Genomic DNA, 27,611 nt, shown 5'->3' on the forward strand with positions numbered 1-27,611 from the left:
GACGGTAACCAAGTGGAGTTATTCTTTTGGAGCATTCTAGAAAAGCGAGAGGAAGACTAAGAGAATTGACCAGGCAAGGCTACACAACCCTCGCTCATTACAGATCACTGAGGTCACTCGGGACTCAGTGGCCTTCGTGACTCTATATTACAAATAGACAAAAGCCATCCAAGCTTTTCTTTGTTCTGCTTTAGGTAGCATGACCACGGGGTCTATTCATCATAGCGGGTTTCTTTTACAGCTGAAAAAAATTGCACAGGTTTGACTTGCTGTACTGATTGCATAAGAAACATTATTTGTAAATCAATTTGGGTTTTAATCATGCTATTTTTTACATAATACTAGTCACAGCTTAATGCAGTTACAATTAACCCCCAAGCCTATCTGGAGAATAGAAGTGTTTAGAGAATGGCCCCTGTAAACTGTAGTTCTTTTGCCCTTTAGTTCAGAAGGTGTGACACGTCACATGATTGGCATTAGGACAGATTTCTAGAAGACCAGTAAATCAGTTGTATAACCCAATCCCTCTACAGAAAGTAGATGAAGCAAGGTTTGACTAATGTCTAAGTTATGCAAGGCAGGGAAACCCCAATCACGAGACAGCAGGCACCTTTGTACAGAGAAACTTTTAGCTCAATGTAAGTGGCATCAGTACCCTTTTTAGTTACAGCTGCTTTGTTTCAGGTTTTGACGCATTTCAAATCTTAAAAGCAGCTATTTTTAGATTGTAGGCATCACAAGTATCTTGTGATGTAATATAGCCGCAACTTACGTCATTATATACCACTCCTATCTTTTTGAATAACAGGCAGCCCACAAAACTATATCACCTGTTTTGTAAGTGATCAATTCTGTCATAGCGATGTCTTAGGAAAATATCAAACCTCACCCTAAATATGCCATACCCTTAACTAGCATTTCAATAGTTATCATTTACTTTTAAATTGTTATGGCTAGAATATATTTCTTACAAGTCCGCCCTTATATTGTATTCATGTACTTTGAAAAAAGCCTAGCATGTTACACCACACCAAAATAACCTAAAGGTTAATATTGGTCAGGAATTCGTAAAAAACAAACAGAATGACTTTCACTTACAAAGTACTGTGGTAAACAGAACGCACCCACATGCAACATGTATTGAAGTTTTACCATTTCACAATTTTACTAAAATCTTTCAAGGTACAGTACATATAGTATGTACATGTGTTAAGAAGGTACAGAAATTAGAAAAGAAAACGACCAAAAAGAAAAAAATGTTTCTTCACAAATATACTGAGGTCAGGATCACAAATACTGCATAACTTCTCTGATGTCTCCAAAACGCAGATGTCGCTACATATACATATATATATGTTTTCCAAGTTCCTTTGAGGTTTGAATGTTAAACATGTGTTTCATGACCCTTCTATATTTAAGACATGCATGAAATTCACAAGCAATAGTGGCATCAAACAGCAGTGGTCTTCGTTTCTGAAAATGTGCCTTGATAAGGGAAAACTAATAAAAGGCATTGCAAAGATGAAAAAGAAAAACAGAATAAACAACCTTGGGGGCAACAGATAAAAAAAACTCTGACCAAAGGCACACAGGTTAAAAGTGCAGAGTACAGTAATGGAATCGGTTGAATCAAATGAATCATATATTTCCCCATAAAGCAATATAACCATCACAATAACTCTTCTGCGATGCTTTTACACAGTGCTACTGCATTCTTTAAGAACAAATCAGTACATGCGTTATATCACTTTCTATATTGCTTTATTTGCCCAGCATGCACTTAAATGTTTTTGACAATTCATATATGTCAGTCTCTTTGCTATGAAGGCAATTTGTGCTACTACAAAAATGTATTACTCACATCTACTTCCTAGTTGATAAGAGGCATTTAGTCAGTGTAGTCGCATCTACAAACGTAACTACTGGCACTGTTTGGTTGAAAGACCTCAACACTGTTCAAACAAAATGATCTTGAATTATGGGAATGTTTCCTGGAATGACGTTAGTTAGGCCCACAAAACCAACAAAATGCAAGGGATGGCGAGAAAAACAAGATCCAATAGCAATGCTAATAATCAGAAAAATGGCAATTAATTAGTACTGAATGATGTTCAATACAGTAATAAACATACTGTAAGAGCTCGATATAGTTAAATCATGGCACAAAGTTATGCTAAAGAGCTAGAATTGAACTTAAGGTACAGTTGAGTAGAAGAAATTAAATAAGACACATATAGCACATGTACATGCACTACAATATAGTGCAAGGCTTTTTTTCCTTAAAAGGGTTTTCTGAGGCAGGGATGCCCATGAGCAGGGGGTCGTATTTGGCATGTTCTCCGCAGTAGCGCATGAGGTCCGCCGAGGCCTTGGATACCTGGATGAGAAGTGTCAGGATTAACAGACATTCTTGCATAATGCATTTATTTACTTTGTTTTAAATAAATTATGGACTTTACTCTACCTTTATCCTCTCAATACTGGCCTCAACTCTCAGTTGCTGTACCGTCCTCCTAGCATTGATCAGGTTGTTTGAGCCGGCCATTTTAGAGGACATTTTTGAAACCATATATCTGGGGACGGGAAATAAAAGCACGAAACATGGTCAGTTACAGAGCAAAGTACGCCTGTTTCCAAGCACCAGAGAACAGAACATCTTTGACGCAGTGAGGCAGGTAATGACAACACAGCATTGACAAATCCTATTTCAAAACTCACTACTCGTACAGTAAATGAAATCTAGACTCACAAAGTAGTTTCCAAAAAAAGCATCCAAACAAGAAATATGTTATAATACAAGAAAATGTTTGGCATTTTTCAAAATAAATGAACATCTAATGTTGCCGTTTTTAATTAGCCAAAAGGGAACTCAGTACTGGTGTCAGTATTCAGAACATGTACTGCTTTAAATAACTGCTGGCTAAGTGTCTGACATTCTCTTATACAAACTGTGAGGTTAGGTATGCAATCTGTATGCAACAGTAAATCACGGGCACTCGTGTGATGGTTAATCAGGAAAATGAAGTAACCTTCTATAGAACTACAATTAAAGGAACAATACGGCATTTTTAGGAGGATCTATTGACAGAAATACAATATAATATACAAAACTATTTCTTCAGAGGTGTATAAAGACCTACGTAATGAACCATTAAGTTTGTTATACCTTAGAATAAGCTGTTTATATCTACATACAGAGCGGCCCTACATACATTGAATTCGCCGCCATGTTTTGTACAGCAGCCCTAAACGGACAAACAACTCTACAAAGCGCGTTTCCTCTTCCTCTCCGCTGCGGTATCGTGGTGAAACGGATCGTGCTCTCCGGTGCGGAACGCATGTGACCCACGGATTAACTGAAAGTTTATTCATCATTGAGTAAAAGAATAAAACGCACTCTCGCTCGCGTTTCAGTTTCATCTCTCTCTCTCTCTCTCTCTCTCTCTCTCTCTCTCTCTCATCCGGACGAGTACAATATTAAAGCAGTTCCAGATAAACAATGACGCTAAAAACTGCTCCGTCACACAGCTAATATTACAACAACAACATACTTTGGTATGTTAGTATGTTACTGATCCGAATCAAAGCATCATCGGGGGTGATTTTTAGACGATCTTTCTCTCCAATGTCTCTCTGCTGGAAAGTATCTCCATAGATATCTGTGAGTACATATCTGCTAACGTGTCTCTGCTGTAAAGTCTTTATAATATTAACACAGGTCCTTGCTCCTGCCTGACTTTTATCCGTCTTTTTAAACTTAAAATCCACAAACCTTTTATTTTATGTAATACATAAATCATAGCTCTTTCTACAGTCGAATCGAAAGGCTAGGAATCGGATCGGAATCGAAAGGAAAAGGAATCGGATACTTGAGATTAAAATTTGAATTCCTCTTATCAATTCCTGTGTGCATATTTTCAGAAGAGTACATGCATTGCATGATCTGCTGATATCTCAATAAAAGCCCTTATGAAAATTATCAATATTTTTTACTATAGTAAGCATAGTTTAGCTATAGAATTTGCATTAAAGCACAGGAATCACAAATTAACCATAGTTGCATTATAGTAACTGCAGTTTAACCATGATGTAGTTCAACTATGATAATACAAATTGTAATAAATCAGAAAAGGTGTGTTTCTATGTGTAAATATACACAAAATGGTGCTCATAAATATATAAATATATTTTGCAAACAAGTCAATAAGCAGGCTAAATGACCATACAGGTTGATATCTAAATGTTTTACTTCAACTGTGGAATCGAAACTGGGAATCGATAAGAATCGATAAAATTGAAACGATTCCCAACCCTACATGAGAACGACATCTTTTTGTACTGTGGTGGCCACGGTCGTGTTTGGACTGAGCGATTCGTGGCAAATCTATAATACAACGCTAGTGGCCGCTGTTAATTAAAACTGCGCCTTTAAGCAGGAAGCAAATGTGTGTGTACTGTGGAACATTCATGTGTTGATCCTTTAATGCCTTACAAGTGGAAAAAACATGAGTGCCAAGAATCATTGTAATCTTACACACTTGACTAAAACTAAATTTAGCATCCAAGCATCCTTTATAAACTTCTGAAAAAGGTAAAAGCAGAGTGATTTTGCACCATGACCTATGTTGGTTCTGTAGTCTTGTGGGCAGGTGCATTTCTGTCATACCCTCCCTTCATTTCTAACATTTTTTAGACTACTCGCACAAATCCATCTTGAAAGACCTGAATTTTTCAAGTTTCTTGATTAAATAAGCCAGTCAAGACAGACAGGACGAGGTGGACAGATTCTAAAAGCTAGTTTATTCCTGTAATTATCACCTATAATCGGTTTCCTGTATTCCCTGAATGACAGCTGGAATCCGGATTGTGGATTACTTTACGAGTAAAGGACAATGTGGCAGCCAAATCTATTGTCACTCTTGAATAATGTACTGTATGACATATGGTATCCGGGTAGAGATGAGGAAATATCGTAGCGTTATCATCTGATAGTGTTTAGTTTACTAGACTAGCTTTTTGATTCAGAAGGGAGTTACCTGATTTGCTCTGCCTTACCTGCCTTGAGGAAGTTTGGTAGTGGAGTTATGTCACATACCAACAAAAGAAGTGTTACAGTGCCCTCCACATGGTCATGTTACATAAGTAGAAGGACATTCCCAGAATATCCTGACCTCAAAGACCTGAGACTGAGTTTGGGCTACAAATGTCCAGTTTAAGCTAGGTTACGGGGGGGGGTAAATGTTATTTCATGCATTGTCTTCTTTACACTGTTAAACGTGCTGGCTTCTCATGCTTAACATAGTCAATTTGTCAAAAACACGAGTTGGACATCTAACGTAGTATTTCTGTGCTCGATACACTCTGCCAGGGTTCGTATAGGCTTCGGAAAGTTTTTTCGAGTATGAATTTCTGTTACATAACAAGTTTTCTTAGTCCCTTATTGGACAATTCTCCCAGAAAAGCACACCCACACGTCAAGCAGTAAGAGAAAGAGCACGCCCATCAATGTGCTTTGTTTGGTTTGCGAAAGTTCAGTTGTGTTTGTTTGTTCACTGCATTTCGGTGAGAAATGTTATATAAACGGTGGATATAACGCTGGATTTGCAGATCGTTTGAAACTGATAGATGGAGCAGTCCCAGCGCTAAAAGATGCTGGTCATGAACTGTATGCGGTAAGTGAAACTAAATCAAATCTCTGTCTTTTGTTGGCAATCGGTGCATGTGCACAATGTAAACAACACGAGCTTATAGTGAGTCAATGGCTATGTAGGGATAATGCGATGATGTATTGTGTACTTTCATGCTGCAGTTCCACCCACTGCACACCTCCAGGAGCTTGACTGTTTTTGGAAATAATCGTACAGCTGTATGTGTCTTTAATAAATGTGATCAAAGTAAAACTCTTTGAAGATACAAAGTATATGCAGTACTATTCTATAGGTACTCAAGATTAATATGAGATTGGCAGAAACTGTGTGTGTAACTTTTGCTTTAAGTTTAATTAGTCCAAAGAGAAGATATTAATTATTAAATATGTTACGAAATTGACTACCAGTAAGCATTCTCTAAATATGAATAAATACGGAATACATCTCATATACAGTGAGGGAAATAAGTATTTGATCCCCTGCTGATTTTGTAAGTTTGCCTACTTACAAACAAATGAAGGGTCTATAATTTTTATGGTGGGTTTATTTTAACTGATAGACACAGAATATTAAAAAAAATCAGGGGAAAAAAATGTTATATAAAGGTTATAATTTGATTTGCATTTCAGTCGGTGAAATAAGTATTTGATCCCCGAGCAAAACATAACTTTGTACATTGTGGAGAAACCCTTGTTGGCAAGCACAGAGGTCAGACATTTCTGATAGTTGGTCACCAGGTTTGCACATGTGTCCGGATACATTTAGTCCACTCCTCTGTCAATCTTTAAGGTTTCTTGGCTGTCGCTCAGCAAATTGGAGTTTTAGCCTCCTTCACAGAGGTTCTATAGGACTAGGGTCTAGAGACTGGCTAGGACATTTAATGTGCTTCTCCTTAAGCCACTATTTGGTTGTCTTGGCAATATGTTTTGCGTCTTTGTCATGTTAAAGGCTCATCCATGACCCATCTTCAGTGACCTAGTTAAGGGGAGGAGGTTCTCGTCCAAGATTTTACGGTACATGGGCCCGTCCCTCAGCCCCTCAATGCGGTGAAGTCATCCTGTATACCTGTAGCAGAGAAGAAGCCCTAAAGCAGAATGTTTCCAACACTGTGCTTCTCTGTAGACATGATGTTCTTGGGCTCATAGTCAGCATTTCTCTCCCTCCAAACACAGGAGTCCATTTTGGTCTCACAGCAGTGCCAGCACTTTCGCCAAAGCCTTTTCTGAATCATTTTTATGTTCATTGTCAAACTTAAGACGAGCCAGGCGGGCCTTCTTGGGCAGGAGGACCTTGCGGGTGCTTCAGGATTTCAGTCTACTGTGGCATAGCGTGTTACCAATGTGTTACCAATGTTTTGCTTGCTAACTGTGTTCCCAACTGTCTTGAAATCATTAACAGGCTTCTTCCGTGTAGTTCTGGGCTGATCTTTAACATTTCTCATGATCATCTTTACCCCATTGGGGAAATATTGCAGGGAGCTCCAGAACAAGGGCATTTGATAGTTATTTTGTATATCTTCTATTTCCAAATAATCACACCAACAGTTGTCTCCTTCTCACCAAGCTTCTGTCTGTAGCCTATTCAAGGTTTGTGCAGGTCTCCAATCTTGTCGCTGACATCCTTTAAAACCTATTTGGTCTGGACCATGGTGTTGGAGAGGTTGAACTGGAAGATACAGATTCTGTTGGCAGGCATCTTTTATATACATAACAAGCTGATTTAGGAGTACTTTCTTAAAGTGACAGGACTAATCTGTGGTCCATATAGGCACATAACCAATCTGTGGAGCCAGAATTCTTGCTAGTTGGTAGGGGATCAAATACTTATTTCACTGACTGAAATGCAAATCAATTTATAACCTTTATATAACATTTTTTCCCCTGATTTTTTTTAATATTCTGTGTCTATCAGTTAAAATAAACCCACCATAAAAATTATAGACCCTTCATTTGTTTGTAAGTAGGCAAACTTACAAAATCAGCAGGGGATCAAATACTTATTTCCCTCACTGTAGCCTATGGGCTATTTTAATATAGTGGAATGAATTGTTTATTTATAATTGGTCGATGATGTAACTCAGGCGTGACAGGCAGCTTAAACACAGAGCAGGACAGACAGACGCTTATGTGTCTCTTTTTTTAAATATCGTCCATTTTTAAATACCGAGGACCACAATCGAAATAAGCCTCTGGCTTTTTGTGTATGTTATCCTAGACAGTTTTAAAATGTGTATGAATTGGTCTTGTTTGTATTATGTTTTAAATTTTATGTCAAATAAATCAATCGATCAATCAATCAAGTCTCTCACTCTCTCTCTCTTTTGATGAGCTGCATGTAAATTAAGCTTCTTATGTGTTCGTGGGCCGTTCGTGGGCAATATTTACGTCACTTTTTTAGCCTGCTTACAATGTCTATATAGATTGCCATCTAAATAATGTTAATAAGATTAACAAACGATACATCATTTGAAATGTCTAAGGGTCTAGTTTCAGTATGTGGTCTCTGTTTTGCTATACAGGTACATCTAAAATAAATTGAATATCGTGAAAAAGGTCAATATTTTTTGTCACTCATTTCAGAAAGTGAAACCCATATATTATATAGATTCATTACACATAGAGTGAAATATTACAAGCCCTTTATTTCTTGAAATTTTGCTGATTATGGCTTACAGATAATGAAAACCCAAAATTCAGTGTCTCAGAAAAATTTGAATATTACATAAGATCAATAAAAAATGGATATTTTAAACAGTTCTCGTGGCGTTCTAATGTGTATTGCCCATCACGGTTGTGTTTGGAGGCTAACTGCACATCAATGTAATATTAGCATATGTAAAGATTTTTTTTGCGAACTGCATCATCCTGATTGCCCAGTTAATTTGGAGCTCCAAGTGGCTGTTTTTGGAAAAGGCACTAGTCTGACAAAAAACCTTGTAGGAACCTCACTATAGGAACTATTGTCCACAAACTTGAAACATAACATCTTAACATAGACATGTGGCTTTGGTATCATTGCATTTCTGCATGCCTCAGAAATGTTTATCATTCATATTTTTTAATGATATAAAGGTGTTATTTTTACAACAAATATTTTATTTCAATGTACTTCAGCTTCTCTAACTTTTTTATTTTTTAACTTATAACAATTTAAAAACATGTTGAACGTAGGGTTCAAGAAAAATAGCCATTTAAGTGAAGGCAGGTCATTTTCATGGGTTGAGCGTAGAGTGGGGGTGTGCTTCAAGAGTTGTTGTCGTTAATGCTGTAAAGTGATAATTTAGCTCGCGCCTGCATCTACTCGAGGTTAAATCAATGAAGCGCGCATTGCTATTTAGTTTTGATGGTGCTTTGACAAGATCCGCTGCAGTAAAGTGCGAGTCTAATAAAAAGTAAACAAGACAGACCGACTTAAAGGGGAGGTGCCACAGTGTTTCATACATTCTGGCTTCTTTACAATCTTAAACAAGCTGGCTTCTCATGCTTGACATGATTATGCATATAATTATACTTAACTTCTGTGTTAAATGTCTGTCTTTAATATAGCTCTGTAGTCTTTTTGCAAGTCCCCACAAAGTTAATTAATCCCCCATAAGAGTCATTTACAGAGCCCTGTTTACAGTGCACTACAGAAAAGTGTTCGTGTCCACTATTACTGCGGACTAACATGAAAAAAAGGTAAAAATGTTATTTAGTTTGAAAACAGCTGGTAAATTTAAAAAAAGAGTTGGAGGACGAGATGTACAGTCTCACAGAAGTGAGTACACCCCTCACATTTTTGTAAATATTTTATTTGATCTTTTCATGTGACAACACTGAAGAAATGACACTTTGTTATACAAGCTGTACACTCACTACTTTACATTGTAGCAGTGTAAATTTGCTGTCCCCTCAAAATAACTCAACACACAGCCATTAATGTTTAAACCGCTGGCAACAAAAGTGAGTACACCCCTAAGTGAAAATGTCCAAATTGGGCCCAAAGTGTTAATATTTTGTGTGGCCACCATTATTTTCCAGCACTGCCTTAACCCTCTTGGGCATGGAGTTCATCAGAGCTTCACAGGTTGCCACTGGAGTCTTCTTCCACTCCTCCATGACGACATCACGGAGCTGGTGGATGTTAGAGACCTTGCGCTCCTCCACCTTCCATTTGAGGATTCCCCAGAGATGCTCAATAGGCTTTAGGTCTTCACCTTTACCCTCAGCTTCTTTAGCAAGGCAGTGCTCGTCTTGGAGGTGTGTTTGGGGTCGTTATCATGTTGGAATACTGCACTACGGCCCAGTCTCCGAAGGGAGGGGATCATGCTCTGCTTCAGTATGTCACACTACATGTTGGCATTCATGGTTCCCTCAATGAACTGTAGCTCCCCAGTGCAGGCAGCACTCATGCAGCCCCAGACCATGACACTCCCACCACCATGCTTGACTGTAGGCAAGACACACTTGTCTTTGTACTCCTCACCTGGTTGCCACCACACACGCTTGACACCATCTGAACCAAATAAGTTTATCTTGGTCTCATCAGACCACAGGACATTGTTCCAGTAATCCATGTCCTTAGTCTGCTTGTCTTCAGCAAACTGTTTGCGGGCTTTCTTGTGCATCATCTTTAGAAGAGGCTTCCTTCTGGGACGGCAGCCATGCAGACCAATTTGATGCAGTATGGTCTGAGCACTGACAGGCTGACCCCCACCCCTTCAACCTCTGCAGCAATGCTGGCAGCACTCATACGTCTATTTCCCAAAGACAACCTCTGGATATGACGCTGAGCACGTGCACTCAATTCTTTGGTCGACCATGGCGAGGCCTGTTCTGAGTGGAACCTGTCCTGTTAAACCGCTGTATGGTCTTGGCCACCGTGCTGCAGCTCAGTTTTTCTGGGTCTTTGCAATCTTCATAGAGCCTAGGCCATCTTTATGTAGAGCAACAATTCTTTTTTCAGATCTTCAGAGAGTTCTTTGCCATGAGGTGCCATGTTGAACTTCCAGTGACCAGTATGAGAGAGTGAGAGCGATAACACCAGATTTAACACACCTGCTCGCCATTCACACCCGAGACCTTGTAACACTAACGAAACACATGACACCGGGGAGGGAAAATAGCTAATTGGGCCCAATTTGGACATTTTCACTTAGGGGTGTACTCACTTTTGTTGCCAGTGGTTTAGACATTAATGGCTGTGTGTTGAGTTATTTTGAGGGGACAGCAAATTTACACTGTTATACAAGCTGTACACTCACTACTTTACATTGTAGCAAAGTGTCATTTCTTCAGTGTTGTTACGTGAAAAGATATAATAAAATATTTACAAAAATGTGAGGGGTGTACTCACTTCTGTGAGATACTGTCTCTAATCATGAGGCAAGTGAAGATTCACAGCTCTACTACTAATTTGAGTGTTTATTCATGTGATTTTCTATGGCGGTCATTAGGTGGTACTTGGAACAACTACTTTTATTAAAGTTGGTACTTGAACTGAAGAGGTTTGAGAACAACTGATCTAAAGCAATGAATACGAGTGGGAAGAATTGAGCTATTCATTGGAATGAACAAGTAAAGACTGCAAACTTTCATAGCTTGCAAATCTTTATTAGCAATATTTCAGAAAAAGACCTTTGTGCACAGAATATAGTCATGAAGTCAGGAAAAAAATAAACATTTGTCTACTAAAGTGTCTAAATAAAACACTGGAACACACTGACTAAATATAGTAACAGGATACAAAGTACATTGTGGTTCCAGATACCATCATTTACAGTATACAGCATCAGAATGTCACAGCCACACCAGTGGATTTCTATTCAGGGAATCTAAACAGATAAGAGTATTTTCTTTTTAACTGAAGAAAAGGTCCTGGTGGCTCCTCTCTGACACTATTAGCCCCAAGGTCACAAACAGCTGTTTCTAGACATGTTATGCAGGTGTTATCAGTTCCTAACACTAACCACTTCGACAAATCTACAAAAACAGAACACCCAGTGTCTGATTACAGAAAAGTTCTTTTTTATCTTTTGAGTTACATAGTAATATATTAAAGGGATACTCCACCCAAAAAAATTCTGTCCTTATTTAATCACCTTCAAGTTGTTCCAAATAAATATTTTTTTGTACCGATGAACACTGAGAAAGATATTTGGAAGAATATTTGTACGCAAACAGTTCTTGGTCACCATTGACTGCCATAGTAGGAAAAAATGCTTTATAAATTTCTTTGCTCTGTTGAACACAAAAGAAGATATTTTGAAAAATATAGGAAAGCAAACAGTTCTGGGGCACTTTTGACTACCATTGTAATTTTTCCTACTATGGTAGTCAATGGAGTCCAAGAAATGTTTGGTTACAAGCATTCTTCCAAATATCTTTCTCCGTGTTAAACAGAATAAAAAAATACAGATTTGGAACAACTTGAAAATGATGACAGAATTTTTATTTTGGGGTGAACTGTCCCTTTAAAAATCTTCCTTTTTAATTGTACAGTTTGCTTTACTGTAATTGTACCAGCCTGTAATTTTCTATTGATGGAACTGCATCCTTCAATAAATGCTTTTCACATGATGACTGGGGATTTTTACATCAAACTATTAAATGCACCATCAATAAAGCTAGTTTGCTAAAGCATGGACTTTGCAGCCCACAGTATCAAGAGTAAAGGTGATGTCATGCACTTGCTGGGCCAACAGGCAGTATTAATGGCAGAGTCAAAAATAGCCACTGTGTAGTGACTCCCAGCAGATGGGAATATGTGAACAAGTCCACAAACAGCCAATCCACAGTGAAAAGCACAGGGCTGGGACTACAATAATGGGCCATTATCAACCAGGGCCTGGGGCCTAAACAAACACTAGCTCTTGGAGATAATGTGTCATGTACGTCAGCATGCGTGCGGCCAGATAACCAGCAGCTGCATGAGGGTTCACCCTTTTGGAAACAAACAGCTTTGTCGCGAGGGGGGAAACTGGTACAGAGGGAGTCTGCAAAATAAGGCAACCCAGGAAAATTCTGCAGGGCAGCAACAGTTTAAATGCTGTAGAATTGTATGTTTTTGCTGTTTGTAGAGAAAGAATTGGACAGGATGAAGCTGTGGTGTGGAGGTTGAGCGTATCTGTTGGCACAATGACTAATATGCTGGTGCAACAGAGGTGCAATAAAACTTGCAACCATTGTGTTCTCTGCCTGCCACATCCCACTAAATGCCCCCATTCATCTCAGCAGCTGAGAAATGCACAACTATTCAACTCCGAACAACAAACTCACCCCAACAGTGCTCTACAGCCCTAAAACAAAGCAGTCTTTATGAAGCCACAGGCAGGCTGGCTGTGTATGAGTACAACAGAATATATATCGTTTTTTAAGGCCAAAGGTCTGCGTTTGGCTCCACCCGGTTAGTATGCTGGTGGGTTCAATAACAGGGAAAACACAGTAATGCCACAGAGCAATGGATGGATGGGTTTGGGTTTTTACAGGGAGGGTGTCTTTGTAACGTTTTATTAAGGGGGCTCCTCTGTAGGAAAAGTGATATAGAAAAACAAGCAGCAAGACTTGAAAATAAGGCTGTATACACACCAGGAAAGTCCGCTAGTTCACTTGCTTTGGTCCGGAACAAATGCAATGTTGATTTTTTTTTTTTTGGTGTGGTTAATTCGCTTTCACACCTTTTTGCAAGTGAACCAAAATTGTTAACAAAACCACATGTGTGCTAAGGTCATCCATTCATTGGACACAAATTGTCCGGCAGGGAAAAGCAGGAAGTGCAAAAATAGGCTAATCATGGAGATCTTTCGAAGGGTAGTTTTTATTTTATCAGCTACTAACGCAATATGCAGAAACTTTAATAGCATCCTTAAGATACAATGTCTTCTATATGATGCTTTTATTAGGAGTTTGAAAAGACGAAGATGTGCTGCAAAACTAGGGATGGGTATCATAGATTTGAATGGTATTACAAATACTGCTTATCGGTACACTTATCAGGTCTTTTTCATATTTTTATGCAAATAAGGAAACCAAAACAAAGACATTAAGAATAAATCTTAAACTGCTTTTTTTATGTAAAATAAATTGTATTTAGCTCGGACCAGCAGCATTAAAAGAAATGGGTTGGTTCAATATAGCTGCTATACTTTAACAAAAGTTCAAAATTCTAAATGGGTTTATCTGGACAGATTTATTCATGTTTATTTTATTAGAATAAAAAACTTAAGTTCTCAATTTAATAAAATATTGTATATTTGGCTGTTTTATTTATAATAAGGAAGTATTTTGGATTTTAAAAACGAGTACAAAATGAATTAAATGTGCCACGTCACTTAATCCAAATGAAATGAACAAACCAGAGGTATTCCAGCTCATAAAAACGAATATTAGAATATTCGTTTATTCAAATTAAGTTAATTAAGACCTAATTTTAACGTTTTTCTTTAGTCAAAATTTCACAGCAAGCTTAATTATCATTAAATATTCATAACACACGGATATTATATCCTGTATATATCCGGTATATGTGTTGGTTTTTTTATTGAAAAGATTAGCAACTTTGGAAAAAGAAAAGAAAATTTTGAAAAATAGGGCTTACATAAAAACAGCGTTTAAACCCATGCAGAGCAAATGCATAAAAACAGAATGTACGAAAAACGTACAAAACAGAATGTATATAGGCTCCTATTTTACTCTGGTAAGAGTATGTTCCTCAGCCGGTAAAAAAGAAAGAAGACACGCTGCACAATAGCCAGAACTGACAAGAATATCTGTTTTTATCATTTATAATGTTGATAATAAATAAAGTCAACATGCTTGATACTGCCATGCCGACTGAGCCCGTCTAGTCACCCCTCGGAGAAAAAAAAACAAGACCTGCAAATCCGTGGCCACAGTTTTGTAATTCGTTCCCTCAGTTTAAAAATCCGTACTATCGGATTAATAAACTGTACCCACGAGTTTCCAATCCGTGCTCTCGGTTTTGTAAACCGTCCCCTCAGTTTTTGAAATCTGTACCCACGAATTCATAATCTGTGCCCACGCTTTCGCAATCCGTTCGCACAGTTTTGCAAACTGTAGCCTACAACCCCATCGAAGTTCTTAGGAGGAAAATTCAGGCTTTTAGGTATGGAAAAAGGTACCAATCTTATTTTAAAGCAAAATTCATTAACATAAGTTGCAGTTAAATCTACATCTTAAATTAGCATTCGTTGATGTATTTTTAACAGATTAACATGAATTTAGAAATAAAAGCAACTCTGAAGTTATGGTAATAAATAAACTAATGTTAATAATGTAATAGTACGTTGGTATTTTTATACCTAATGCATTAAGTAATGTTACCGAATTCTGTGGCTCACCAGATACGTATTTTAAATAATTTTGATATGGTGATGTGAGCGGCCGGTGTGTAAACTTAAGAATGAATTTGTACGTGTTCCTAAATCTTTGTTCACTCAGACCGCAGACTAATTTAAATATTTTATGTGTCTTATAAAGTCATTACAGATGAAGCGAAGAAGTGTTAAATGAGAATGAACATTCTAATAGTGTCTTCTCTGGCGGTAACTTAACCCTGTGGGGAAGTTTTTTGAGCACGTTTTTAATTTTCAAATAATAATTGCAGATCTAATATTCGACTAGTCGTGCACACCCCTACTACATATTTAGGAGACACGCAGCGCAGTGCGGAGCCAGGCGCAAGTAAAAAGCATTCACAGACACAGGCTGCCTGTGCTGTGTGTATAGCCCCGGTGCCCGTTTAATACCGGGTTTCGGTAACCATCCCTATGACAGTTCAGGCGGGGAGAGCATGCTCTTATGTTCGCCTATGGCATGCTGACAGTGGAACTGCGCAGAAAACGGATTTCTGCAACTGGGTCGAATCGAGGACGGGCCATGTTCACATCTAAAACGAACCGTACCAGAATTCGTTTGGAACCGGACGGAGACCACCTCCTCAGCTGGGTCTCGGTACGGTTGTTTGGTCCGCACCTGAGTACAATTGCTGTATTCACACCTGCCCAAAAGATCAGCACCCAAGAGGGAAACGAATTTGTGTTTGATTCAACCGAATCATACAAGACAGGTGTGTACAGATCACACACCTGTGTGTCGATTGCTCTGTTCCGAAACCGGGGGTTAAATCGCTACAATATTGAAATTTATTTTAGTTCAGTTCGCATTCACAAGGCAATATTTCCAAACGGACCAAACTTTGTTAATAAAATTCATGTGCGAGTAAAATCCTTCGATTGGTCAGAGTGCATCTGTTTATTTTCCGGTCGGTAACGCAGGTGATAATGAGCGTCAGCTGCGCATTGTCTCGCGTATCTCACGGCGGAGCTCGGGAAGCATAAAAGGAGGAGAAGGACGAGAGAGAACCAGGCCTGGGTTTTATGTTACGTTTTATTGTGTTTGTGGCAGTCGACTGTGAGGGAGCTGTCAGCACTTTACTTTCGTTTTGTTGTTTGTTTATTTTATTAAAAGTTTGGTTTAACGTTTGCCGGTTTCCGCCTCCTTCCTTCCTTACTTTGAACATTGTTACAGGGAGCCATTAGCAAAACAATCCCTTTTGCATCACGCAACTTTACGTAATTACCCATCATACATTGTGATACAGTTTGGTTCGTTGGGTCGGATGGCTTTCACACGTCTACCGAACCACTCCAGAGTTCGTTTGCAATCGGGTCGAGACCACCTTGTTCAGGCGGTCTCGGAGCGATTGTTTTGGGGCGGATCCTAGCGCGATTGCCGTGTTCACATATGCCTAAACGAATCGAACCAAGAGAGAAAACGCACCAGGTTTCAAAACAAACCCTTATGTGTGAAAACGCCCTTAGAATCACTTAAATCCCTGAAAAATATACAACTGATTAAAATCTTTTTTTTAATAAACATGAAGTTACTAGATTTTTTACATTTTCTGAAAGAAAAACATGGTGCTTGACTGTGCAATACTTGTGGGTGGTTGCCAAGGTGTTGCTATGCAGCAGCTAACAGTTTTTAGCATGTTAGAACGTGCTTGCAAGACCTTCTTGGTGATGGAATTGTGGTTTGCTTACTAGACCAAAAAAGCAGACCATAATTCATGATATTCTGACCCTGAATATGCCTCAGATCCCTCCTTCAATGTAAATCTATTTTTTTCCTCTCATCGCTCTGGAGATTTAAGAAGTAACACGAGTAGCACAAATGATGCAGTACAAACTTTTAATAATAGGTGTTTGTTCAAATTTCAAGCAAAGATGAATGAGTAATCTCCGATCCCAGCAATGTGTGGTCATCTCATATGTACAGTCATGAGAACCCAAAGAAGCTGAATGAAGAGGTTTGCATATGAAATGCCAAATGGCTTAACAACCAAGAAACAAGTTATAACGTGAAATGAGATGTGAATCAAACGGAGACTATATGAGAGTCTGACATGCTAGACAAGTGTTGTGCATGTATTTGCATAAACTCTTCAGAATCACCAGAGCTAGGGATTAACCAAAAGCAGCGAGTCTACTAACTTTATGTGGTACATTTTACAAAAGGGTTCCATTCGTTAGTTACTGACAAGCATTGACTAGCAACAAACTACAATACTGACAGCACTGATTAACTCATCCATTTATTGTCAATTTATTTCTATTTTAGTGTTAATCTTTGCAAATTAAACCTTATTGTAAAGTGTTTCTCTTTAAATTTGTCTGTAGCATAAGAGTGAATTTAACTTCTGTACACATTCAACTTCTGCAGTACAGAACACATTAACATCACATCAAAGTTCAAATATCTCGAAAGAAAACTACTCTGAACTTTTATTCTCACACACTGCATGCTTTGGTATTACACAGAAATCCTGTGTAGCTGCCTCCCATGAACACACTTGAAGGAATTCCACACATGAACGCCTCCAGATACGGTCACATGAACATGCAGATATGTCACCAGGGGATCAAAGATCCTTTCCATGAACTCATCAGCACGACAACACCCGGATGATAAATCACACTGGCCATAACACTGGGCCATATTTACTGAATAAAGCCTACAGGATATTGTGTCATGTTTTTTTATAACAGAGCCACTTGTAATATGGAAAGAAACACTGCATGACAGGATCTCACAAATTCATTGGAAAGACTCTTCATTGATAAATGTTGTGTCCTCTCAGTAGGCCTAGTTGTTATTGAAAATGCCTCAATAAAAAGTAGAGAGGCAGGAGAAGAAGAGGGGTTCTGTGGTGGCTAAGAATGTGAACGTAAAGAAACGTGTTTGCTGCTTGGTGTGGTCTTTTCTTGCTAATACACAACAGTAAATAGCAAGTCAAAGCTAAAAACGGGTTCAACAGCAGGTCAGCAAATTCCAACCCTACCCTAGAAATGGACTAGAACTAACTTTTGAGAAAAAGAACAGTGGTGCTTGCACACAAAACTCTCATGATGCTATGGTGTTGTAACGGTTGCCAGAGTATTTGCTATGCAGTTGCTTCTGAGTGTTTAAAGTAATGTGCGAAGGCTCATTGAAAGATCTCAAATGCAGCTTTGATAAAAATGCAGAACAAACCTAAACCAAGCAATTTATAAATGATTTATTCATTAACTGTGAAATAGCACAATGTCTAATAAGCTTTGCTGTTTTAATAGCAAAAATAACCTCTAAAGATTGTCATCTTGTAATGTTGGTCTGTTTAATGTAAAATGTACAATACAAATTATATAATTCAATATTTTTTACATTATTGCACACATTTTTAAAATTATCTTATTTGAAACGTGATCAAAACGGTGATAAAAAAATCAGCAACTGGGCCTAATTAAAATTATGGATAAGACAGAGGCTCACAGTTCAAATGCCATGTTGTTTAGGTCTTAAATGACATGCATGCCAAAAGAGAACACTTTGAAGGTGTCATGTCTGTCTTGGTACAGGCCTATATCGAATCTACCTTTCATATCTAAAGTTCTGGAAAAAGTAGTTTCAACTCAATTATGCTCCTTCCTCCAAAGGAATGACATCAATGAAGAATTCCAGTCTGGATTTAGAGCATGTCACAGTACAGAGACTGCTTTGTTCAGAGTTACAAATGATCTGCTATTGGTGTCTGACCGAGGTTGTATCTCGTTATTGGTGCTGCTAGACCTTAGTGCTGCATTCGACACCACTGACCACAGCACACTCCTACATAGACTCGAAAATTACGTCGGCATTAAAGGTATAGCTTCGAAATGGTTTAAATCTTATTTATCCGACCGTTTTCAATTTGTAGCAATAAACAATGAGGTGTCACGCAAATCGCAAGTCCAGTACGGTGTACCACAGGGCTCAGTCTTAGGGCCTCTGCTCTTCGCATTATACATGCTACCTCTAGGAGATATAATAAAGCGTCACAGAGTTAGCTTTCACTGTTATGCTGATGATACTCAACTTTATATTTCCTCGAAGCCTCATGAAACACAGCAGTTCCATCGAATAATGGAATGCATAGTCGATATAAAAAACTGGATGAGTAACAACTTTTTATTACTGAACTCGGACAAAACAGAAGTGTTACTTATTGGACCGAAAACTGCTATAAGTAACAACCAAGAATACTGTTTAACTATTGACGGATGTTCCATAAAACCCTCGTTGTCAGCAAAGAATCTTGGCGTTCTATTCGATAGTAATCTGTCTTTTGAGAGCCACGTCGCCAACACCTGTAAAATTGCGTTTTTCCATCTTAAGAATATATCTAAACTACGTCATATGCTGTCAATTTCAGATGCAGAGAAGTTAATTCATGCATTCATGACCTCAAGACTAGACTACTGTAATGCACTGTTAGGTGGTTGCCCTGCAGGCTTATTACAAAAACTCCAATTGGTCCAAAACGCGGCAGCTCGAGTTCTTACACGTACAAAAAAGTATGAACATATTAGCCCGGTTCTGTCAACCTTGCACTGGTTACCTATAAAGCATCGCGATAACTTTAAAATCTTGCTTATTACCTATAAAGCCCTACATGGTTTAGCTCCTCAATACTTGAATGAACTCCTTTTGTATTACAGTCCTTCACGTGCATTATGCTCTCAGGCGTCCTGTCAGTTGGTAATACCTAGAATGTCAAAATCAAGTGCAGGTGGTAGATCCTTTTCCTATCTAGCGCCTATACTTTGGAATAGTCTTCCCTGCACTGTCCGGGAGGCAGACACACTCTGTCAGTTTAAATCTAGACTTAATCTTGAATTTAAACTTGAAATCTTTTTAATCTTGCATACACTACACATCCATAATATAAATCCTCTGAGGGTTTAGGCTGCATTAGTTAGATCAACCGTAACCAAAAACACAACTGATGTACTTGTTGCATCAAAGAGTGCAGAACAGTACTCTACTCTCAGCCAGTCTTGTCTCATTGTTCCAAGGTAACCACAGCGAGCAGGATGCAGTTCATGGCCTGACCTGATGGTAGAGCGGAGAATGGGAAGCGGCGACCTGACAAGAGCTGAGATGATAGAGCTGGATAAAGAAGGACGCGGTCACCTGACACGTCTTCACCACAAAATTTCAAATGCTATTAGATTATTAATGATAATCTTAAACTATAATTTATTTTATTAGTAAGTTTATTTATTTTATTTAGCCTTGTTGTGCAAGCTCTCTGGAGCTTGTGCAAAGGCAGCAGCTTTTGCCAGAGGGGAACTGGAATCCCCTGGTTGGGCCTGGGTTCTCCTGAGGTTTTTTTCTCGATTAGAGTTTTGGGTTCCTCGCCACCGTTTGCATACTGTTTTTGCACTATTTGCCTGGCCGGGGGGGCTGCTTTAGAATTTTTAAGTTTTACTTAATTATTATTGCATATAGGAATTTATAGTCTGTTATATTTGACCTGTGCTTCTCTCTCCTTTATCTTAAATGTGTGCTCTCACTGAGCGTGTGTGTGTGTGTGTGTGCGTACTTGTCTGTGTACGTGTGTGTGTGCGTGCGCATCCGTGTGTGTGTGTCTATGTCTATGTGTGTTAGTACGTGTGCATATTGTGTGTGTGGAGTGTTTTGTATGTGGGTATGGGTATGTCTGTCTTCTGTGTTTTCAACTTTTTCTTGTTTTTGCAGGTACAACTTTAATTGTTTTGCTTATAGTCAATATGTCTTACGTACAGCTGCTTTGTAACAATGAAAATTGTAAAAAGCGCTATATAAATAAAGTTGAGTTGAGAGTTGAGTTGGTTCTAAAACAAAAGTCTGACCACAACACACAACCTTTGATCTAGAGTCAGAGGTGCTAGTGTCGCATCACTAGGTCATTACAATTTAACGGCGGACAAAGGAAGGAAAAATAGGCACATAGCATACTTTGGTCACAGATGAGAAGACAAAAGTCAAGGACAAATGTAGAATGTGACTAGAATGTGACCAGGGGAGGAGTTACACACAGTGACTTCAGAGAAAGCACCTGTACAGAGAGTGAATAGAAAGAGAAAGCGCCATTGTTCCTATAAACGTTTAACAACATACAATGCATGTTTTCTTGGGAAATCACACAGTGGACTTTTTCTAATACAATTTTCAACATAAGTATCAATAGACATTCTCTTACAATGTTGCAGTGAGACAGAGGGCAAAACTCCCCGAAAAGTCTATACATGAAAGCAATGATTAAAATGAAAGTCTGGACAGAATACATAAAACATGCAAAAATACAGGAATGAATAATAGACATTATAAATTTGGTATCCGAGCAATCACATTCTTGATTTAATTTAATTGAAATCTGCAAGAAACTAGGCCTGTCAAACAATTAATCGCATCCAAAATAAAAGTTTGTGTTTACATAATATGTCCAATATTGTGCATATTAAATTTGTATTTATAAAAACAAAAACATACACATACATGTATATATATTTAGGAAATTGTAATATGTATTTACTCATATTTTCCAATAATTTAAATTATATATAAGCGTTTATACATTTTTATATTGTATATTTTTCTTAAATAAATGCCTGAATGTGTATGTGTTTAAAATACAAAGTGAATATGCACAGTACACACACGTATATTATGTAAACACAAACTATTATTCTAGATGCGATTAATCACGATTAATCGGTTGACAGCCCTACAAGAACCACTCATCAATAGAACTGATCATCTTAAAATCATAGTTTCTGTCTAACATGAGAACAATTACCATTTTTAGTAAGAAACTCATGATATTTTTGTTAATAATATAGCTTTATCTTTTTTTAACCCTTGTTCCTGGTTATCAAACGCCCTTGAATCCAAATTGAACACTTGCTTCAATCCTAATATCAGGTCCAATTGAGGGCTGGCCTAACAAAGCAGGAAGAGAAAGTGAGACGGTCATCTGAACACAGAGAGCACTTGTACGCTCCCTGCCACCTGCAAGTCCCATTCTGCTTAAAGAGAATCCAAGGACAAAACATTGTGGGGCCCAACGGCCACTCTGGGTGCGAGCTTCTCCCACACAGAATGTCTCTCTCTCTCACACAAAATTCGCTCGACATGCATCCTTCCCCTTAAACCCAAGCCCAGGTCTTTGAGGAAGCTTCCCAAACTTCTCACAAACCCCACATTGTCCCATCTCACAGTGAACTTCCCCTCGACTTGCACAGAGCTTTGTTTGAGAAGTTTGTCACCACACGGATCCCAGCCACCTGAGGCCTGTTTACTGCAACAAACATTTCTCAGTTTACAGCATGAGACACCTTGCAAGATCAATGTCTTCCATTCATCAGCTGACACAGATGGTGTCGCTTCCTTGAGTCCTGCCCATCCCTCCTCTCGTGGGAAACTATACTTTCCCTACCTGCCCAGCAGGAAGTTATTTTGGCAGAGGGACTCCGGTGAAAAAAAAACAGAAGTCATGTCCAAATACAGGTAGGCTATTAAATATTGCAAGGTCATTGAAGGAAAGAAACACCTTAACATGAAAGCAGGTTGCGGTTGGGTTACAGGATGCTTCCCACTAACAGTTGGTAAATCTTTTATTCATTTCTTGCAAGTCACATGTGGTAAGAGTGCCTGCTAAATTCCTTATATGTAAATGTAATAGTGCTAACATTGGCATGCCACCAAATAAAGAAAAAAGTATGTCACAACCAAATAAAGCAGCACTATAACCAGGTTATAGAGTAACAGAAGTGCAATCCGATATTCATAACTGTGAGACAATGTCTCTTAACGTTTCCAAAGAAACTATTTTTGGTAGCCTAACACATTGTCCTATTGAATTTTTTCTCTTAGTTTCAAAAGACATTCAAGAGTAGTTCATTTGCAGATATAAAGTCTCAGAGAAATGGCTATTCTTACCAGAACATCTGTTACCCCGAATTAATCACTATTGCGTGAGTGTTGCTGCCATACAGCAAAGACACATAGACCAATGCAAACTTTGCACAACCGCTCTTGTCGAGTTAAAAAAAAGGGACATACGATTATCCCATCTGTCAGGGTTAATGAGTGTTTATATACCATGTTGTCCCTTATGTCTGACCCCAAGATCACTCTGCAATGGAAACTGTGTCAAAAGGCAGCATTGAAAAATGAGAGGGACAGCATAAAGATGAGTAAATTTGAATCGCTTACGCCATCTATTGGAGAGTAATGTTCGTGCAGTGCTGCTTCCAAAACAAAAAGATAGGGTGTGTGAAAGACAAGAATCCAGAATTTCAAGTTTATGGGACAGAGGTGTCAAATAGCAGCTATTTAGAAACAAATGTATTGCCAAAAACACTGCTTGACCCATCTCTCTGAAATTAACAGATTACATTTGACAGCACAGCAGAAACGTCTGGTTCCATGACACTGAACATATCTTTTTCACAAACCTATGCACTTTTCCATACATTAGAGGGAAAACATACCCCGTCCAAAACAGATTTATATAATTAAAACTAAATACTCAAGTTAATTACCTAAAAAATACATTGGAAAATCACTATAAAGCAGTGGTTGTAAACTTTTTTGTTGTAAGACCCCCTTTGTGTAGAGTGCATTGCTTTGCTTTGCCCCCAAATAAAAACTTATAATCTTAAACTTTTAACCAAAAACATATTCAGTTATACAATGCTGAAACATCAATTCTTTTGAAAGTTAAGTGACCTATTAGTCAGATATGGTGACCCATACCCGAAATGTGACCTCTGCATTTAACCCAAACCCTAGAGTAGTGAACACACGCACAGCAAGTGGTGAACACACGTACACCCGGAGCAGTGGGCAGCTATCACTGCAGCGCCCGGGGAGCAAGTAGGGGTAAGGTGCCTTGCTCAAGGGCACCTCAGTCATTACCCGCCGGCCCTGGGAATCGAACCGGCAACCTTCTTGGTCACGAGTCCGACTCTCTTACCATTAGGTCACGAGGGCCCCCAGTTTGAGAACCACTGTGTATAAAGACACGTGTTACCATTAGATGGCACCAGAGTGGTTTACTTCACAAATCTGGAATGGAATGTCCCTTTCAAAAAAATCCCCAGCGGAAGTAAAAACATGCTGCTGGTTTGTTAAAAGTTCTTTAAAGCAGATACTACAGACTTTACGACCATTCTGCAGCTACAAACCATTTCAGACTGTTATGTTCTGTTTTAAAAGGATAGTCCACCTTAAAAATTTTATTGTGTTATCATTTATTCATCCTCATGTCATTCCAAACCTCTATACATTTCTTTGTTCTGCTGAACACAAAGGAAAATATTTGGAAGAATGTCAGTAACCAAACAGATTTCATCCCTCATTTATTGCCATAGTAGAGAAAATAAATACTATGGGAGTTAATGGGGGATGAGATCTGTTTGGTTACTGACATTTTCCCAAATATCTTCCTTTGTGTTTAGCAGAACAAAGAAATGTATACAGGCTTGGAACAATCTGAGAACGAGTGAATGATGACAGAATTTTCATTTTTGGGTGAACGAACCCTTTAAGACAGAAACACTTCTAACAGATAAAAGCACATGACAGTTATTGAAAAGAAATCTGTTCATCCAAACAGGACTAACATAAGGTAGAGTTTACTTCACAAGTTCTCACCGATCTTATATCTTTTAGTCTTAGCCTTATTCTGTGCATTGTACATAACATTTATTGCACTCTGCAAACAAACATTTAAAGCTCAAATGATTAACTAAGCAGGTCAAATAAAGTCAAAGTGGAACATAAAGGTTAAAACATTATTGCATACTTGATATCCATTCAGATTTTTGCTAACTACCCCTCTCAGAATCAAATGCTCAGCTACAAGTTTCACATTTCACATAAGAACAAGGAAACGAATACATGGACATGCCATGAATATACTTTTTTTGTAGCTGAACAATGTCTTTAGAAAGGCACCTTGATGATTTGCCATATACGAGTATCATCTTCACAACAAATCAATATTCATATACAATACTGAACACAGCAGTTTTAACAGTAAGTTTAAATATAGCCCTCCTTTCTATGTGCAGGTCTTATAATTTAATGGCATAACTGTCTGTGCATAAGGCTGGACCAAATAATTATTTCTAATTGTCTCGCACTAGCAGTTGCTTCAACATAATAATGTAGATCTTTCTTTAAAAGCATAGATAAAAAATATCACCCTAAGCACAAAAGTAAAGCACAGAAGACGACATTTATAGACCTTTTTATAGGCCTTGCAATGGAAGTCAATATTGTTTGGCTAACAACGTTCTTTAAAATATGTTCTGCTTGTGTTCTGCAGAAGAAAGAAAGTCAAGCAGGTTTGGAATGACATGAGGGTGAGTAAACGATGGATGAACCATCCCTTTTATTATAGCATAGACACTAAAGCATACAAAATAAAGTGATAGTGGTGGTTAGCTCACAAAAAAATGATGATAATGATGATGACGATTTAGCCTTATGATGTCCCAACCCCATATGACTTCTGTTGGGTTACAGTGATTTCCAATTTGTGCACAAATTGTTCATTTGAGTCAGATCTTTCCAATGATCCGATTCATTGGAAACTGATATAATTTAATTTGTTCATGAAGACTGAACACACAGATCCAGCCATCCAAACACAACATTTGGCAGCTGGCTGAAAGGATAGAAGGCACATCAGAAGAATATTTAAATGGACCACTTTAAAAAAAAGCGTTTGTGTCATTTTGAAGCTTATCCTTAGTTTCCTTTATTTCACCAGTATTTTGGGTATTTTGAGATACCCAAACACAGTTGCCAGCAAACACACAAGATGATAAAATTCATATCTTGAAGTTACTTTGGATAAAAGCATCTGCCAAATGCACTAAAAATTTGAATCTGGCTGGTACATAGATACATTTATAAGAGCTGAGTGCTCTGTGTCCAGTCACATCTTCTGACTAACAGAGAACACGAACAGAAGACACATTTGAACTGTTAACACTTACCATACCATGTGTGTTTGCTGGTAACTGATGGGAAACAGAAGGAGACATTCTAAAGAATGTTTACTTGGTGTCATACAATCACGGTGCATAGTGACTGTATGTGTCAAGCTCCAAAGAAAATAGCATAAAAGATCTATAAAAGTAATCAATATTTTCATGCCACCATTATGGACTGATCATAATAAAAAGTTATTCTATGGACTTTTATTACTTTTATTTACAGAGGAACTATAACGTTTAATGTTCAAATATTGAAAACGTTTTATTTGTGGGGATTGATTGGGGAAGTTTTCTGATATCACCAAAAGCCATTAACCAAACTTGATCACACTAAATGTAAGGCACTCTTCTTATTACAAAGAGAAGTCAGGATGTGGCTACAAGTCGAGGAATAACAGACTGCAAACCATATGGCATCCCAGGAGTGATGGATGAACAGCAACAGGCACTGCCCAAAGACAAAGACTTGGGAAGGTCCTTGGGAGACCTTATGGAGAAATTAAGGGCTCAATTGGAAACTAATGAGTGCGGGTCTTTAACAGTGTGCTCATGCGTGCAAACCTTTTAGGGGGGAATCTAAAGGTTTAATACTTCATAAACAAGCCTGAGATCTGGCTCTCGTAACCCGTATCCTATGATGAGCACATCCATCTATGGTATCACTGTCGTTTATGAAAGAAATACAATCGTCTTGTCTCTATTTGCTTATTGAACTGAGGAAATCGTCTACAAGCGGACTTAGTCTTTCTATATTTTGTGTATCACATCCTAAAACACCTATTCATAGTTATGCTATGTTATTAATTAAGAATGATTTAATGCCGCTACAATAATTTCACAAAAACAGGAATTTTGGGTGTAGCCTCCTCTCTAAAGGGTGGACATACCAAGCATTGTTTTTTAACTTTGAAGTTTAGGAGGTTTAATAGCCGTCTATTGATTTACAGCGTTAAATATTTCGCATGTACCTGTTGAGAGTCGCGATAGTTTATAAACTGCTTTACAACTTGACACAAAACTCCCACTTAAACGGTTACGAGGCGACAACTGTATCTTTTCCACACAAAAAACTGCATCAAGGCAACCAAAATAAGCAGTAATCCACACCATCTAGTCATGTATACATACAAATACACGCTAAAGTGAAGCCTTAAAGTCCATCTGCCGTCGACAGTTTACTCTTACCTTTAACAAAGTCTCGCAGTGTGATCTTACGAAAAATCACTGAAGAAAAGGTCAAATACTTCCTCAGATTGCTTTCACAATAGTCCGTGTGAAAAATCGACGGAAAATGGGAAGTCAGCTGTGTTTTAAAGTTAGTTGCATTCTTTATCACGATTGTAAAGTATTCTTGTTACTTTGTGAATGACACCGTTTGTAGCACTTCCACCTACGCTGACCAATCGCCGCCGCCGCGGCCGCACGCCATGACGACACACTCGACCTTTGGGAGAGAGAAGACGCCGCCGCAGATTGTTTTCCGCACCTTTCACCCCGATTTCTTCTCCTTTCAGGCGCCCTCTTTCTGTGACTCGGGGAACAATGAAATTCTTACCTTGATCATGCACTGAAAGCAATATTTTGTTCTATCCAGGACAGTGTAGTTTTTCTGA

At 38.3% G+C, this 27,611-nt stretch overlaps 1 protein-coding gene across 1 annotated transcript; it reads right to left on the reverse strand.

Annotated features, from left to right (window-relative positions):
- Positions 1–1,121: 1,121 nt before the first annotated feature.
- On the reverse strand, positions 1,122–27,491 carry gng12a (guanine nucleotide binding protein (G protein), gamma 12a). Its single transcript, XM_057334811.1, has 3 exons — positions 27,184–27,491; positions 2,465–2,573; positions 1,122–2,377 (listed from the first exon to the last, which is right to left on the reverse strand). The coding sequence occupies exons 2-3, from the start codon at positions 2,567–2,569 to the stop codon at positions 2,252–2,254; spliced, it is 231 nt and encodes a 76-aa protein (XP_057190794.1). The 5' UTR covers positions 2,570–2,573; positions 27,184–27,491; the 3' UTR covers positions 1,122–2,251.
- Positions 27,492–27,611: the final 120 nt, after the last annotated feature.

This window comes from Triplophysa rosa, linkage group LG5, assembly GCF_024868665.1.
Source record: "Triplophysa rosa linkage group LG5, Trosa_1v2, whole genome shotgun sequence".
Classification (NCBI taxonomy): Eukaryota; Metazoa; Chordata; class Actinopteri; order Cypriniformes; family Nemacheilidae; genus Triplophysa; species Triplophysa rosa.

What these genes read in the sequence shown, in the direction of transcription:
- gng12a (XM_057334811.1), bottom strand. Translation starts at nt 2,569, where the DNA reads ATGGTTTCAAAAATGTCCTCTAAAATGGCCGGCTCAAACAACCTGATC. An exon ending in CCAGTATTGAGAGGATAAAG is followed by an intron (nt 2,378 to 2,464) that starts GTAGAGTAAAGT and finishes CTTCTCATCCAG; the next exon opens with GTATCCAAGGCCTCGGCGGA.